General features: G+C 40.3%; 1 protein-coding gene across 1 annotated transcript; it reads right to left on the bottom strand.

Annotated features, from left to right (window-relative positions):
- Window positions 1-1,631: 1,631 nt before the first annotated feature.
- On the bottom strand, window positions 1,632-15,103 carry prim1 (DNA primase subunit 1). Its single transcript, XM_063015693.1, has 13 exons — window positions 14,949-15,103; window positions 8,970-9,127; window positions 8,783-8,889; window positions 8,597-8,670; window positions 7,370-7,506; window positions 6,263-6,321; window positions 5,296-5,405; window positions 5,055-5,146; window positions 2,842-2,977; window positions 2,610-2,679; window positions 2,308-2,414; window positions 2,068-2,166; window positions 1,632-1,954 (listed from the first exon to the last, which is right to left on the bottom strand). The coding sequence occupies exons 1-13, from the start codon at window positions 15,058-15,060 to the stop codon at window positions 1,935-1,937; spliced, it is 1,281 nt and encodes a 426-aa protein (XP_062871763.1). The 5' UTR covers window positions 15,061-15,103; the 3' UTR covers window positions 1,632-1,934.
- Window positions 15,104-15,983: the final 880 nt, after the last annotated feature.

The raw sequence follows: 15,983 nt of genomic DNA, 5'->3' as shown, positions 1-15,983 counted from the left end.
ACGTAGTGACCTGGCCACTATCCTGCAAGAAGAATGGCTTAAAATCCCTCTGACCACTGTGCAGGACTTGTATATGTCATTTCCAAGACCAATTGACGCTGTATTGGCCGCAAAAGGAGGCCCTACACCATACTAATAAATTATTGTGGTCTAAAACCAGGTGTTTCAGTTATTTTGTCCAACCCCTGTATATTCATATAGAATATATTTTGGCTTTGTCACGAGTTGTCAAAACATCTAGATTTAGTTTCTTGATCGAAGAGCTTGGTCTCTCCCAGTATATTCTGGACCAAGTCAAGTTTATTTGTCACATACATGGTCATACACACAGTACAACTAGCAGTGAAATGCTTTTGAGACTGCGCCGCCACAGTAGTTCGGAGCAGTCTGACGGCAGCCACCTCACCGGCGCCATCTTTCGAAGAAACAAGAAAAAAATGAACACATTGGGAAAGAAGGGGATAAAAAAAACAGCAACCAGATTGTGCTCCCTTTAGGAGCACATTTTGGTAACACGAAAAAACAGCCCCATACAGCACACAAGCACATGTAAAAACATCACACAACTAGCCACGGGTTAGGGATGGGATGGGGGGGTCGGAAAAGTAACCAACTACTGTATTGGTGGAATTAAGCTAAGAAGCAGAGAGTGGAGACGTTTGGTGAGGGGGTTGGGAAAGAGTTCTGTCCTTCATTCCTGCAGCAAGAAAAAGTCTGTACAAAGTTCGCGATAACATGGCAGTATACAGCGCTTACTGCCCAGAATGAAAAACAGTCAGTGGATGCGGGGTAGGTACGTAGCAGCAAATCCTCCGGAGGAATTTCCTTATCAGCTAGGCCGTTGCTGATAACAGGGGAGCCAAGAGAAGAAATGACTATTGTTTTGTCTGAGCACTGTAAAATTTTAACAAAGACTCTCTGAATTAATCCGTCTCTGATTCGACTCATTTCGCAAATCCGTACTCATTTCGCAAATTAGTACCATCATCAAGCTATGATTGATGAAAGCTTTGGTCTGGCCAGTAGCCACATGTGGACGTAAAGCCTGGAACCTAAAGAAAGAGGAAGATATATGCATTCATTTCATCAGAAGAGGGAGATGATGACCACTGAGCAAGTGTTTGAGATATCCAGAACAGAAAAGGAGCACTACGTTACTTTGGGCATGTGATGAGGCACTTACATGACATTATTGAAAGCAAGTGTTACTACAGGATGAAAAATACCAAAACTGAGCTCGAATGACATCACCACAATGTGGATATTATTATTAGGTGCTAGTCTGATACAAGCGGCACGAGACTCCTGCAAACTCCTGTCACAGATGGGCGCACATACATTGGAACTGAAGGTTGGAGCAACAGAGGAAGGCCGACTGGTCTGAGGAATCCAGTTTTGGTCAGGAATGGTACGGCTATCAGGGTCAACCGACAATTGACTTTGTGCTAGAGACCTGATTCTGCTAAATTTACAAAAGCAACCTGTAAATATTTACATGTGCTTTCTCCAAATAGAACCTTTTTGATGCCTGCAGATAATCAGCTTTTTTGTGATTCCATGATAAATGATTTTCCAAAGAGGTATTAAACAAGCATTTTATTTATAGAAATAGTAAATATACAAAAACCAAATGCCCAGAATGATGACATTTCTTCTAATATACAAGATCTGTAAGTAATAAAAATGTATTTCATTGTTTATTGGTATTATGAGCCTGAACTAATAATATTCGCCTTATTGTTTTACATCTGTGTGTGTGATGTGGCATCAAACTGTGTGTTTAAGCCTAAACCAAACCTAAACTGATCTAAATGAGAGATACAGAGCAGTCTACAGAACTTTCTTTCCTTTGTACTGAAGGGAAGTGCTTTAGCATGGCAGTAAAAAACAAGGCATCTCCTGGTAGATCAAGTGTTTGGACCACCACCAAAACATCAAAATTCCTTTTGCAGATCTGCCAAACAAGCAAAAAATAAAAATAATTCAAATAAATAATTAAATATCGAAAGTGTTCTTGAGTGCTACACCATGCAGAACATCTGTATTTGGAGGACAGTGTGTACATACCACTTTTCTTCAGCATCTCTCCTTTTCTAGAACGAGCCATCGCATCTAAAAACTGATCAAACAGCTTCACATACTTGGCCAGACTCGTCCTCTTGTAATCTGAAAGAAATTTATTTTTTAAAGCCCTTTATGACCATGTTAATTTTGGCAACATGTTGGTCAGTAGGTGCATGTTTTTCTACCACTGGACATCATGCCATCCCTATTAATTACTAAGATGTAGTTTGTGTTTGTGCTCACCTCTGATTTTACGTTTTTCAGCAGAGTCTGCTTCATTCTCTATATCCTTCATCTCCTCCTCCTCTTCCTCGCCCGCTCTGGGTTTGTCCAGCTCCTCACAGATAAGGCTGTAAAGTTTTAATTGACCAGCTGAAGTCAATATATTAAGATACTATTGTATCCTTTTTACTTTATTCCACTTATGTTCTGAATTATATACATTAAATGGTCAAAATTATGTGGACACCTGAGCATTAGCTTCTAGGACATCAGATTCTAAAATCACAGACATTTATGTGAAAGTTGAAAGTCTAAACATTTACCTGATTGTAGGGACTTCAAAGGGGTCAAATTTATTTAGATTCCTTAGATCGATTGGTAAAGAAATTCGACCTTAACCAAACACACACATCAAAGAATTAGTAACAGAAAATAACCAGAACAATGAAAATATCATTAAATATATAAAACAGGTGAGACTATAAATATATCTTATTATTTAAAGAATTGACAACCAGGTAGTTACCCTTCCACCCTCCAGCAAGTTTCTGTTACCTGTTTTAGGATGGACGCTGAATGGACTCTTCAGTAAATGGTTGACGCCTTTGCTGACGTTAACGTCCAGGCGTGGGTAGCAGTACTGCAGCATGATCTCCTTATCCAAGTACTGAGCTCCCTTTTTACTGCTGATCTGCTCCACAAGAACAGACACATTTTGTTAATATGGTACATTGAATTATACACAAGCAAGATGTGTTTAGTTATAAATATATAGCACTTCAATGGGGTATACACTGATCAGCCATAACATTAAAACCACATCCTTGTTTCTACACACACTGTCCATTTTATCAGCTCCACTTACCATATACAGGGGTTGGACAATGAAACTGATACACCTGGTTTTAGACCACAATAATTTATTAGTATGGTGTAGGTCCTCCTTTTGCGGCCAATACAGCGTCAATTCGTCTTGGAAATGACATATACAAGTCCTGCACAGTGGTCAGAGGGATTTTAAGCCATTCTTCTTGCAGGATAGTGGCCAGGTCACTACGTGATGCTGGTGGAGGAAAACGTTTCCTGACTCGCTTCTCCAAAACACCCCAAAGTGGCTCAATAATATTTAGATCTGGTGACTGTGCAGGCCATGGGAGATGTTCAACTTCACTTTCATGTTCATCAAACCAATCTTTCACCAGTCTTGCTGTGTGTATTGGTGCATTGTCATCCTGATACACGGCACCGCCTTCAGGATACAATGTTTGAACCATTGGATGCACATGGTCCTTCAGAATGGTTCGGTAGTCCTTGGCAGTGACGCGCCCATCTAGCACAAGTATTGGGCCAAGGGAATGCCATGATATGGCAGCCCAAACCATCACTGATCCACCCCCATGCTTCACTCTGGGCATGCAACAGTCTGGGTGGTACGCTTCTTTGGGGCTTCTCCACACCGTAACTCTCCCGGATGTGGGGAAAACAGTATAGGTGGACTCATCAGAGAACAATACATGTTTCACATTGTCCACAGCCCAAGATTTGCGCTCCTTGCACCATTGAAACCGACGTTTGGCATTGGCACGAGTGACCAAAGGTTTGGCTATAGCAGCCCGGCCGTGTATATTGACCCTGTGGAGCTCCCGACGGACAGTTCTGGTGGAAACAGGAGAGTTGAGGTGCACATTTAATTCTGCCGTGATTTGGGCAGCCGTGGTTTTATGTTTTTTGGATACAATCCGGGTTAGCACCCGAACATCCCTTTCAGACAGCTTCCTCTTGCGTCCACAGTTAATCCTGTTGGATGTGGTTTGTCCTTCTTGGTGGTATGCTGACATTACCCTGGATACCGTGGCTCTTGATACATCACAAAGACTTGCTGTCTTGGTCACAGATGCGCCAGCAAGACGTGCACCAACAATTTGTCCTCTTTTGAACTCTGGTATGTCACCCATAATGTTGTGTGCATTGCAATATTTTGAGCAAAACTGTGCTCTTACCCTGCTAATTGAACCTTCACACTCTGCTCTTACTGGTGCAATGTGCAATTAATGAAGATTGGCCACCAGACTGGTCCAATTTAGCCATGAAACCTCCCACACTAAAATGACAGGTGTTTCAGTTTCATTGTCCAACCCCTGTAGAAGCACTTTGTAGTTCTACAATTACTGACTGTAGTCCATCTGTTTCTCTACATACTTTTTTAACCTGCTTTCATGCTGTTCTTCAATGGTCAGGACCCCCACAGGACCACTACAGAGTAGGTATTATTTAGGTGGTGGATCATTCTCAGCACTGCAGTGACACTGACATGGTGGTGGTGTGTTAGTGTGTGTTGTGCTGGTATGAGTGGATCAGACACAGTGGCGCTGCTGGAGTTTTTAAATACCGTGTCCACTCACTGTCCACTCTATTAGACACTCCTACCTAGTTGGCCCACCTTGTAGATGTAAAGTCAGAGACAATCACTCATCTATTGCTGCTGTTTGAGTTGGTCATCTTCTAGACCTTCATCAGTGGTCACAGGATGCTGCCTACGAGGTGCTGTTGGCTGGATATATTTTTGGTTGGTGGACTATTCTCAGTCCAGCAGTGACCGTGAGGTGTTTAAAAACTCATACCAGCACAACAAACACTAACACACCACCACCATGTCAGTGTCACTGCAGTGCTGAGAATGTAAATTGTAAAGCCAGTGCAAAACTACAGAAGCAAATTCAGCACCAAACTTTTAAGCATACAAACTATATATGGAAAAAAGATCTGACCTTTTTTTGATGCACTAGAGAAGTCAGTCTTTCCCAGCGCTTCACTGGGTTCTTCTCAGTCTGGTAAAAATTGTGCAGCTCTTTCCTGACATGTACAACCAAAGTTAAAGAAATAACAACTCGCCTCACTGTTAAATACTTCTTTTTATACTCTTTCACCGGTACGTAGCATATTTGCAAAGTTACAATCACATCATCTACTGAGCTAAAACTGAATGGAGGACTCAGACAGAAAGGATATCTTCAGGTAACAGGGTGAGCACTTTATCCACGCTCTCCTTACTGCCCATCAGGTCCTGATCCACAATGGCATACTGAGGGAAGTAGTGCTCCACTACAGACAGAGACTTACTGTAAAACAAACAAACAAAATCACACATTACAAAGACCAGGCTTGATATATTCTTTAACATGGTTGTTGGGTTGTCTGAATGAGCGGTAAGTCCTCGAGAAGCTCTAATTTTTTAGTAATGTGTGTTCAGCCCTCTAACAAATCAGCTAGAATATTCAATCACAATTCTTGTCGCACAGTATTGAATTACAAAAAGCTGCTCACAGTAAAAGACAGACAGTTTCTGCAGTTACACAGTAGCTACATTTATAGTGGAGTCAAGACCTCTTCTTTACTACATAAGATACCTTTTCCAACATTACAAACATTTCCAATATTTGTGTATAATAACCTGAACTCAAGGGCGCAGTTGTAAACTGTGCTAGTCCAATACTGGTGGGATACAGGGTTCAGATTCCTAGCAGTGCTATCTGAGCACCATGTCTGAGTGGGGCAACAGGCCCTGCAATAGATGGATTAAAAAATGCTTAATGGGAAAAATATATATATTTCTGCTGAAATCTATATGCTCAATTTTAAAAAATGCCACAAAAACACACAACTGAGTGGTCAAACACTGCATGTTCTAGTGCTTGTAGAGCAATTTTATTGGATTGCATAATCCGACATGGACCATGTTTTGTTCCACCTATTTTTGATATTTATATGTGGATTGTTTTGCCCAGTACCTAATAGTTACATCCAAAAATAATACAGCCAAAAATGTACACAGCAGAAAAAAAATAACTTCAGGATGGGGTTGGCCTTGTTTGAATGTACAGATAGTCTAAAACACTTGGAAAACAATGTAAAACAATGGAAACTCTTTGCTGTAACTGATTTGTAATTGATTTATGAAATGTGTTTAATATTTCACCTGATAAAGGGGTGAATGGGGTCCGAAAGCACCACTTTTCTTATTGTCTCCTCACCACCCTAAAATACACAAAAAAGTAAAGATGGGACGATCGATCGGCTGAATCGGTATCGGCCGATTTTTAATCAAAATATGCTATCGGCGATCGGCGATATTTCCTAAAAGTAGCCGATCCGATCGTGTGATATATAAAGATCACGTTAAGTTAACAGCTCAGTGGATTGATCCAGACTTTGAGCTACGAAGCACCAACCATCACATCACCATTCATCAACAATCGTACAGAAACCATCGTGAAAGCTCTGACGATGTAATTTTGCTGATTGTAATATTTACTTTAAAAAGATAATTCAACCCGGTCACATCTGAGTCGATTCTATCAGCACGTTATATAAACTCCTGGTTCACTTTGGTAAATCGTAAGTGGTTCTTACTTGTGATGTAGATGAGAACAGAAGACGTTACAGAGCCAATCAGAGGCAAAAATTTATTCATTACCAAATTCGTTAGTTCAGGATCATCTGCTGAACTTTTAGAAAACGTTTAGCTCCTTAGACGGAACGAGTCTGACTCGGTTACAGATCTGTGGTAATAGCAGTTTAATTAAGCTTTTTAATTAAGCTTTTTAATGTAAGAGAGTCACACAAAATGTTCTGTAGTAGCTGGTGTTTATTTAAAACCACGACATTTAATTAATAACAGTAAACACAGAGAGATAACCGAGAAGAGAAACTTACGCTTCACATAAAAACGAATCAACTCATGAATCAATGAATCACTTATAGCGATACTGTGAACAAAGCGTATCTTTTAGAGGCACACACACACGCGCGCGCGCGCGCTGCTCCGGTTTATCTTTACTGTGAGGCTCTTTTTAAGTTTATTTACTGCTAATCCACCCCCCACCCCCCCCCCCGATCGGAATCGGCTATCGGCCGATGTCCCTGAAAGGAGATCGGAGATCGGAATCGGTGCCAAAAACCCCGATCGGTCCATCTCTACAAAAAAGCATTAACATAGTATCAACATTTGTGTGATCCTTACGTTGAATTAATGGAACAATTTAGAAAACATTGAAAAAGTCGACTGGACTGGATGAAGGTTTACCTTGACTAAGCTGAGGTACTCGGCCACAGCCGAACGAGCAGCCACTGACAGCTTTCTTGCACCTTCGTCACAGACCCAACAGTGAACTCCTCTCCTGCCCGAGTACACCCAAAGAAGGTGCTGAAATCCAAAATCGTCTAGAACATAAAAAGTGGAACAAAATTAACATCCAAGATACATTCTGTGAAACAGGCTGTTATGCGAACACCATATAATACAGGCTAATTAGTAAAGTTATATGGAATACTGCAGTGTACTTGTGTTAAATAAGTATTCAAGATACTGTGTTAATTGAAGGAAGCTGGGGTTTTTTTTTGCCAAGTCTGTTTATGTCCCATTCTTTGATCTGGATTTCTGAACCCTATTCTAACTTTATGGGACCACAGATGTATACACTGTTGTGTGTCAAGCAAACAGATGTTATGCAGTGCAGAAATTTATTACATTCTGCAGTGTATCAAATACAAGTAACTAAAGTTTAAGAGTATATTTGTATTTATATATACACTGATCAGCCATAACAATAAAACCACCTTGTTTCTACACTCACTGTCCATTTGATCAGCTCCACTTACCATATAGAAGCACTTTGTAGTTCTAAAATTACTGACTGTAGTCCATCTGTTTCTCTGCATGCTTTGTTATCCCCCTTTCATGCGGTCATTCAATGGTCAGGACTGCTGGACTGAGAATAGTCCACCAACCAAAAAAATATCCAGCCAAAAGCGCCCCGTAGGCAGCGTTCTGTGACCACTGATGAAGGTCTAGAAGATGACCCACTCAAACAGCAGCAATAGATGAGCGATCGTCTCTGACTTTACATCTACAAGGTAAACCAACTAGGTAGGCGTGTCTAATAGAGTGGACAGTGAGTGGACACGGTATTTAAAAAAACTCCAGCAGCACTGCTGTGTCTGATCCACTCATACCAGCACAACACACACTAACACACCACCACCATGTCAGTGTCACTGCAGTGCTGAGAATGATCCACCACCTAAATAATACCTGCTCTGTAGTGGTCCTGACCATTGAAGAACAGAGTGAAAGATTTTTTTTAAGCGAAAAAAGAGAGACTTGTAATTTTGGAAGTAAAAGGAGGTGCAAATGATCCTAAGTACTAATGAATTCCTGTCTTAAAAATATATTACCTGAATGTTTATAAAATAAGAATAAAGTGAAACATTTTATTTATTCCAAGAATACAGTGCATGCTGTTATTCTTACCTCTTAGTGCTCGATCCAGAATACGAACCGCAATAGTCATCAGTGTCCAGCATTTTGAGCAAATATCTGCAGCACTGCAAATAAAATATTGAAACATTATAACACACTTTACTCTCTTTAACAAAGACAGGAAAGTCAGAGGTGAGGAAAGTCAGAGGATGAAAAATGTATTAAATCTTTAGTTACCTGCAGCAGCTTCTAACATCATCATAGTCAGTCATATCAATATCAAATACCAGTTCCTTCTCCAGAGCCTGGAACGTTCCCGACTTTACTGTGTTGTGCTGACTTGGCTGTACAGAAAGAAATTAACAAATTAACTGCACATCTATTTTAGGTCTTACTATTTAACAATGCATGTGCACTTAATTACCCGGTGGCTGTAGACCGCACCAATGTCTATCTTATATGGATTCATTTTCTGCATCTCCTTCTCCAGTTCGGTTTGGGTGCTGAAAGACTGGTACCGGATATAAATGTCATCTTTGAGGGTGAAGGAAAACTCACGGTTCTGGAAGTAGTTCTTAGCGACTGGGAAAACAACAGTCAGTGTGTCAGAACTGGGTGCCAATTTACTGCAATTTCTGACCAACAGTCAAGGGTGAGCTTGAAAGCTTGTTCCAGCAAACACAACTACGTGGTTAAGATGTTTTAACAACCACTATTTTGGACATTCGCAACATTGTACGAATGTAGTTAGAACGTCTAAATTAAAACGCTTATAGGGGTTGTAACATAATTGTTCAGCAAGGTTAAGAACTGTTCCATTGCACAGTACTTACTTAGTTCAGTACGTACTTAGTTCAATATGGTACATATTCAAATTCAGAACTATCCATACGGTACTTAATGTACTATTGCTTATTTCCAAAAAACAAGACGTTTGCTATACGTGAGGCTGTAAAAGCATTCTCCACGCACCAGAACAAATGTAAACAATAGCAGTAGCAACAACAGGGTGGTTTTTGATTTACTCTGCTGCGTTTGTCATGGTGTTTACTTATTAGTAGCCAGTTTTTGTGTGTTTTTCACATAAACGTTTTAATACAGATTTGTAGCCATGAATCAAACACTGGGGGAACAAATTAGTGTGGGTCCTGCCATTCTAAAACATCCCTGCCATATCAACAACTGATGGGAACACTGATGGATCATAACATTATACAAATATGTAAGTAAAATATGTTTATTTATATTTTTTACATCAGAATATTGGAAGGAAAGTACATTTTAAGCATATTTGAATATCCCCCGCCAATATATATATATGTGGTTCTGGCACCGTATTAATTAAAACAACAATGAAATTGGGTATTAAACATGGTGCTTGTTTTGTGCCACTTCAAAGGTGATTTGTGTGTCGACGGAATTTGACATTCTTTCTTGTGCCACCAAACTAGGCTCCTGGTCATGAAGACTAACCAAATTTAGCACGGGTACTTGGGTACAGTTTGGGTCACTTGGGGATGGAAACAAGTTATGGTGATACCAAGTAAATACAGGGCCAGTATCGCCGATACCAATACTGATACTTTTTACTTATAAAAGCAGTTTATTTACTTTCATGTAGGGGAGAGCAGTGTGTCATGATTTATGAGTAGGGCATTTATTACTATAATAAACTAAGTCCCCACACAGCGCTCATCTCTCTCTCTCTCTCTCTCTCTTACATGTGTTTGGTCCCTCAGTGCCCCTTAGTCACGTGACGGTACCACAACAAAACACTGCAGAGCAGAGGTGAGCATGTTCCTCTGATGTTCCTTCATCTGATCAGTGTCCGGTTTTACAGTTTGGGGTTTCAGATGTTGGAGTTCTCTGAAGCGGTTTGCCAATAGGAATTATACACTGCCTGGCCAAAAAACAAGGTCACACACTCTAATATTTCGTTGGACCGCCTTTAGTGTGCTGTGTGAAAACAGTCATCCGGGTACTTTTCGTGTACTGTTTAATGAATACTATGTATTCGGACACACTACTCACTCTCGCGTACTGTTCAGTGTGGAAGTAGCGATTTCGGACGCAGCTATGGTCTCTACTTTCCTATGAATCAGAAGAAACGCACTGAATGTCACGGAAAAAAGTAAAACTGAAGTATGGATACTATTGATATTTGGATCGATCCGCCCACTCCTAGTAATAAGGTTAGATCGGCCGTGTGAAGGTGTCAATACCTAGCCCAGCCAACTAGTTCACAGCTGAGATATTGACTAAAACCCTTATAACTCATAAACCATAACTATTATTAATATGAAAGATTTAAATAAAGACTTGTGCACTGTGTGCAGTACGCTTAGTATAGGAAAGACAGTATGGCTGTGAGTTAATATCCAAAAAGTCAACAAGAATGGTACTTGTTAGCTCAGTCGCTAGTGTTAGCGGCTATGCTAATTGCAGTAATTTCTATAAGCACTCAGTATTTACAACTCTTCATCATATTAATATTGTAATACATACATTTTTGTAAGTAGCTGCTGTCCGTAGGGTTGTAGATTAATTTAAATGTTTAAAGCGGTCACATTTCTTGTTTCTAGATGCTTTACTTTCTCATGTTACCATCATGGTGTATCACCACCAAGCGGCTAACTCACACCACATAGTTGTGCTTGCCGGATGAATAAATATGTAGAATTGTAATAGTGACCAAATGTATGTGTCCTTGTTAATTTAAATTTTAAAATAGATACAAATCTGTTTACATTTAAGCATATTATATACATTTATAAGCACAAAGTCAAAAGAAAAGAGCACTTATACATAAACACAAACACATGGAGTGAGAGCCTCACTACGCATGCTCCGATTCACGAACATGACCCACGTACCTAGTGGTTCGTGAATTTGCGTAGGGTGCGCAAAGTGCGTAAGGTGTGTTCGTACTTTACATACGTATAATTTACATTATCATTTCCATAAAATTGCCCCTATTTCAGTATGTGCAAAGCAAAGTATTGAAAAAGTATTCCATTCTCTCTCTCTCTCTCTCTCACTCACTGCTACATGTGTTTGGTCTCTCAGTGCCGCCCAGTCACGTGACGGTACTAGGGATGCATCGATACCATTTTTTCCAAACCGAGTACGAGTACAAGTACATGTATTTTTGTACTCGCCGATACCGATACCTATTTAGAATGATGCAATCTGGAGCATTATGGAATAGTGTAGTTTTTAGTGTAAAATAGTGCAGTGGAACAGTTGCTTGGGTTGCCATCACTAATTGTAAAAAAAAAAAAAACACCGCACAGACGATTGAGAAAGCTTCTGGCGATTCTGCTGATTGAAATATTTACTTTAAAAGGATAATACAGTCCGATCCCATCTGAGCCGATTCTATCAGCACATCCATTCGTGGTTCACCTCGGTAAATCGTAAACGACTCTGAGTCGGCTCCCGCTCTGTGGTAATAACCAGTATAATTAAGCCTGAGCTTTATAATGTAAGCGAGTCACACAAAATGTTCTGTAGTAGTTGGTGTTTATTTACAACCGCAACATTTATTATAACAGTAAACACGGAGAGATGACTGAGAAAAGAAGCTTAAAATGAGTCGACTCCTGAATCACTTGTATCGACACTGAACAGAGTATTGAACACAAACACGTCCTATAACAGCGGCCGCTGCTTTTGTAACCGGTTATCTTCGCTGTTAGCTCTATTTTGAAGGTTTTTTTTTTTCAAACGGAACTAAATAACATTAAACGTGCATGTGAGCGTGGTCAGTGAGAATAATTCAATCTGTCTCCCGTGGGTGAAAAATGAATTGCTTTAGTTTTAGAAGTAAAAAAATCTCGTAATGTCACAAGGTATCGGATGTTTAGTATCGGAGCCTCATTTGCGAGTGCGAGTACGAGTTAATGAGCGCGGTATCGGGCTAATACCCGATACTAGTATCGGTACTCATGCATCTCTAGACGGTACCATAACAAAACACAGCAGAGCAGGAGGGGAGGGGCGAGGGGAGGAGCGAGAGGGGAGGGGCGAGGGGCGGAGCGAGGGGAGGGGCGAGAGGGGAGAGAGGGGCGCATGTAAGATGTGAGAGATAGAGGTGGGCGATACCGGGAATTTTGGTATCGATCCGATACCAAGTAAATGCAGGGCCAGTATCGCCGATATCGATACCGATACCGATACTTTTTAATATTTAAGCTATATAGATCCAAAGGATCCAAAAGACCTAGGATAGGAGAGGGGGGGGGGGGGGAGGGGGGATGGTGCGCTGCTCCGTGCTGTGTGACACAGTGCAGCACTACTCTTACAGACAGAGAGACTTTGATGAATCCGCGTGCGCAGCAGTCAGTGCGTGCGGGAGAGAAAAAAAGCTTGAGTATCGATCTTTTTACACGAGTATTGCTCAATATCAATACCAGCGTTGGTATCGATATTATCGATATTTGGATCGATCCGCCCACCTCTAGTGAGAGAAGCTGCTACAGTCTGTACACACACATGATCTTTACTTTCTTATTAAACCAGAGAAACATACTAAATGTAGCGGAGAAAAAGTAAAACTGAAGTATCGATCCGATTCAAATAACAAGGTTGGTATAGGTACTATCGATATTTGGATTGATCCGCCCACTACTAGAAACAACCACTAAATGCGAGAATTAAAAACACCGTATAACAGGGCACCGTACAGTAGAAACAGGGTTGTAGATACCGTCCAACGTCTGTTTTGTAAAGCTTTATTTGGCTTTATTAGCAACGTTGTAAAAACCTTCATATATATATATATATACATAAATACATAAATATATATATATATATATATATATATATATATATATATATATATATATATATATATATATATATATACTGTATCTAAGCAAATAGGTAAGAGTCTCCCATTGGATAATTATTGCATGGGTAATTATGTTTCAGCTGGTAACAAGTTATTTAACCCTAACTGATGCAGTGAGTAGCTTCTCATTTGTTAAACAACCATGTGGAAAGACATCCTGTGGTCGTGGAAAAGATGTTAATCTTCAATTTGCTAAGGAGCATAAAGATTGGACTCTGGAGCAATGGAAGAAGGTCATGTGGTCTAATGAGTCCAGATGTACCCTGTTCCAGAGTGATGGGCGCATCAGGGTAAGAAGAGAGGCGGCTGAAGTGATGCACCCATCATGCCTAGTGCCTACCGTACAAGCCTGTGGGGGCAGTGCTTATGATCTGGGGTTGCTGCAGTCGGTCAGGTCTAGGTTCAGCAACGTTATGTGCCCAAAGAATGAGGTCAGCTGACTACCTGAATATACTGAACCACCAGGTTATTCCATCAATGGATTTTTTCTTCCCTGATGGCACGGGCATATTCCGAGATGACGATGCCAGGATTCATCAGGCTCAGATTGTGAAAGAGTGGTTCAGGGAGCATGAGACATCATTTTCACACATGGACTGGCCACCACAGAGTCCAGACCTGAACCCCATTGAGAATCTTTGGGATGTGCTGGAGAAGACTTTGCGCAGTGGTCCAAATCTCCCATCATCAATACAAGATCTTGAGGAAAAATTAATGCAACTCTGGACAGGAATAAATGTTGTGACATTGCAGAAGCTTGTGGAAACGATGCCACAGTGAATGCGTGCTGTAATCAAAGCAAAGGCGGTCCAACCAAATATTAGAGTGTGTGACCTTTTTTTTTGGCCAGGCAGTGTATATATATATATATATATATATATATATATATATATATATATATATATATATATATATATATATATATATATATATATATATATATATATATATATATATATATAAATATATACTTTGTCTAATTAATCAAAATAGGCAACAAATGTAACAGATCACGTGACCTGTTGTCCACCTTCAATGATTAGCATCACCATGTCTAGTTAACGATCAGGTAAAACGTTCTTAAAGGATAATTTCTCAATAAAGCGTTGTTTTATCACATATCATAACATGTATAATTTATATTAAACACATTTTAATAACAGATCTGCACATTACGTTACAGATCTGTTTACTAAAGAATCTGATCATGACACTGAGTAAACAAGTTATTGCACAGCATGTCACAAAATCGGACAATATATTTTTGAATAAACAAATAAAGTGAATATAGTGACCGGTAATGATCACACAACACAGAAATCACACAGTATAAACCTTGCTTTAGTCAATTTGTTATTTCTTTGTAAACCAACGCTGGAGTTTCACTTATTTAGTAATATTTGATCAGATTGAGATCAGTGTGGATCCAAACCTCCAGCTTTTGTAGACAGTTTAACAGATTAGTAGCTAACTTCTTTATTTCTCTTTTATTCAGATCAGATCATTCAGCAGTCACAACAATGCGGTTCATTCCCTGTCAGGGCGACTCACCTCCTCCATAGCTTAACCAGCGGTAGTACTGTGAGTAGGGGAACAGGCGGCGGTAATACAGAGGTAACAGATCAGGTAATGAAGCAGGATCATAATCTGAATTCGACATCATTAGATAATATTGATCACTCTCACACTGGTACTGCTTACTGACAGCTCGAATCCCAGCGCGGGAAAAACCACGGAACTGACGTCATCTGCTACCACGTGACTTTGGCGGTTCTTGGCTTCATGTATGTGGTGCTCTGCTGCCGCTAAAGCCTGGGAGGATAGATCAAGCTAGGTTCTACATACTGTATAACCCACAGCACTAATCAACACAAATCTGCTAGTGTAATTAATAGCAATAAGAATAGATTAATAATTAGGATGCACTCTGGGAGGAAGACAAAGCCAGCGGAGGTAGTGTGATGCTCTAAGCAACGGGTCCTGGCATTCATGTGGATGTTAATTCCACACATACCACCTATCTAGGGCGGCACGGTGGCTAAGTGGGTAGCACTTATATCAAAGTCGCCTCACAGCAAGGAGGTCCTGGGTTCGATCCCCAGGTGGGGCGGTCCGGGTCCTTTCTGTGTGGAGTTTGCATGTTCTCCCTGTGTCTGCGTGGGTTTCCTCCGGGTGCTCCGGTTTCCTCCCACAGTCCAAAGACATGCAAGTGAGGTGAATTGGAGACACTAAATTATCCGTGACTGTGTTTGAAATAACTTTGTGAACTGATGAACCTTGTGTATTGAGTGACAACCGTTCCTGTCATGAATGTAACCAAAGTGTAAAACACGACGTTAAAATCCTAATAAACAAACAAACCACCTATCTAAACACTGCTGCAGACTGAGGACACCTCTTCATGGCAGCAATATTCACTAATGGCAGTTTTTTTAAGTTATGTTTTTAAGAAGAAGAAGAAGATATCTTTTATTTGTCATATATACATATACAGGTGTACAGTACAATGGAATTCTTTCTTCACATATCCCAGCTTGTTTGGAAGCTGGGGTCAGAGCGCGGGGTCAGCCATCGTACGCCTTGCTC

The sequence above is a fragment of the Trichomycterus rosablanca genome, chromosome 19 (assembly GCF_030014385.1).
Source record: "Trichomycterus rosablanca isolate fTriRos1 chromosome 19, fTriRos1.hap1, whole genome shotgun sequence".
Taxonomy (NCBI): Eukaryota; Metazoa; Chordata; class Actinopteri; order Siluriformes; family Trichomycteridae; genus Trichomycterus; species Trichomycterus rosablanca.
The sequence above is the reverse complement of the archived record's forward strand: the minus strand, read 5'-3'. Positions and strand labels throughout refer to the sequence as shown.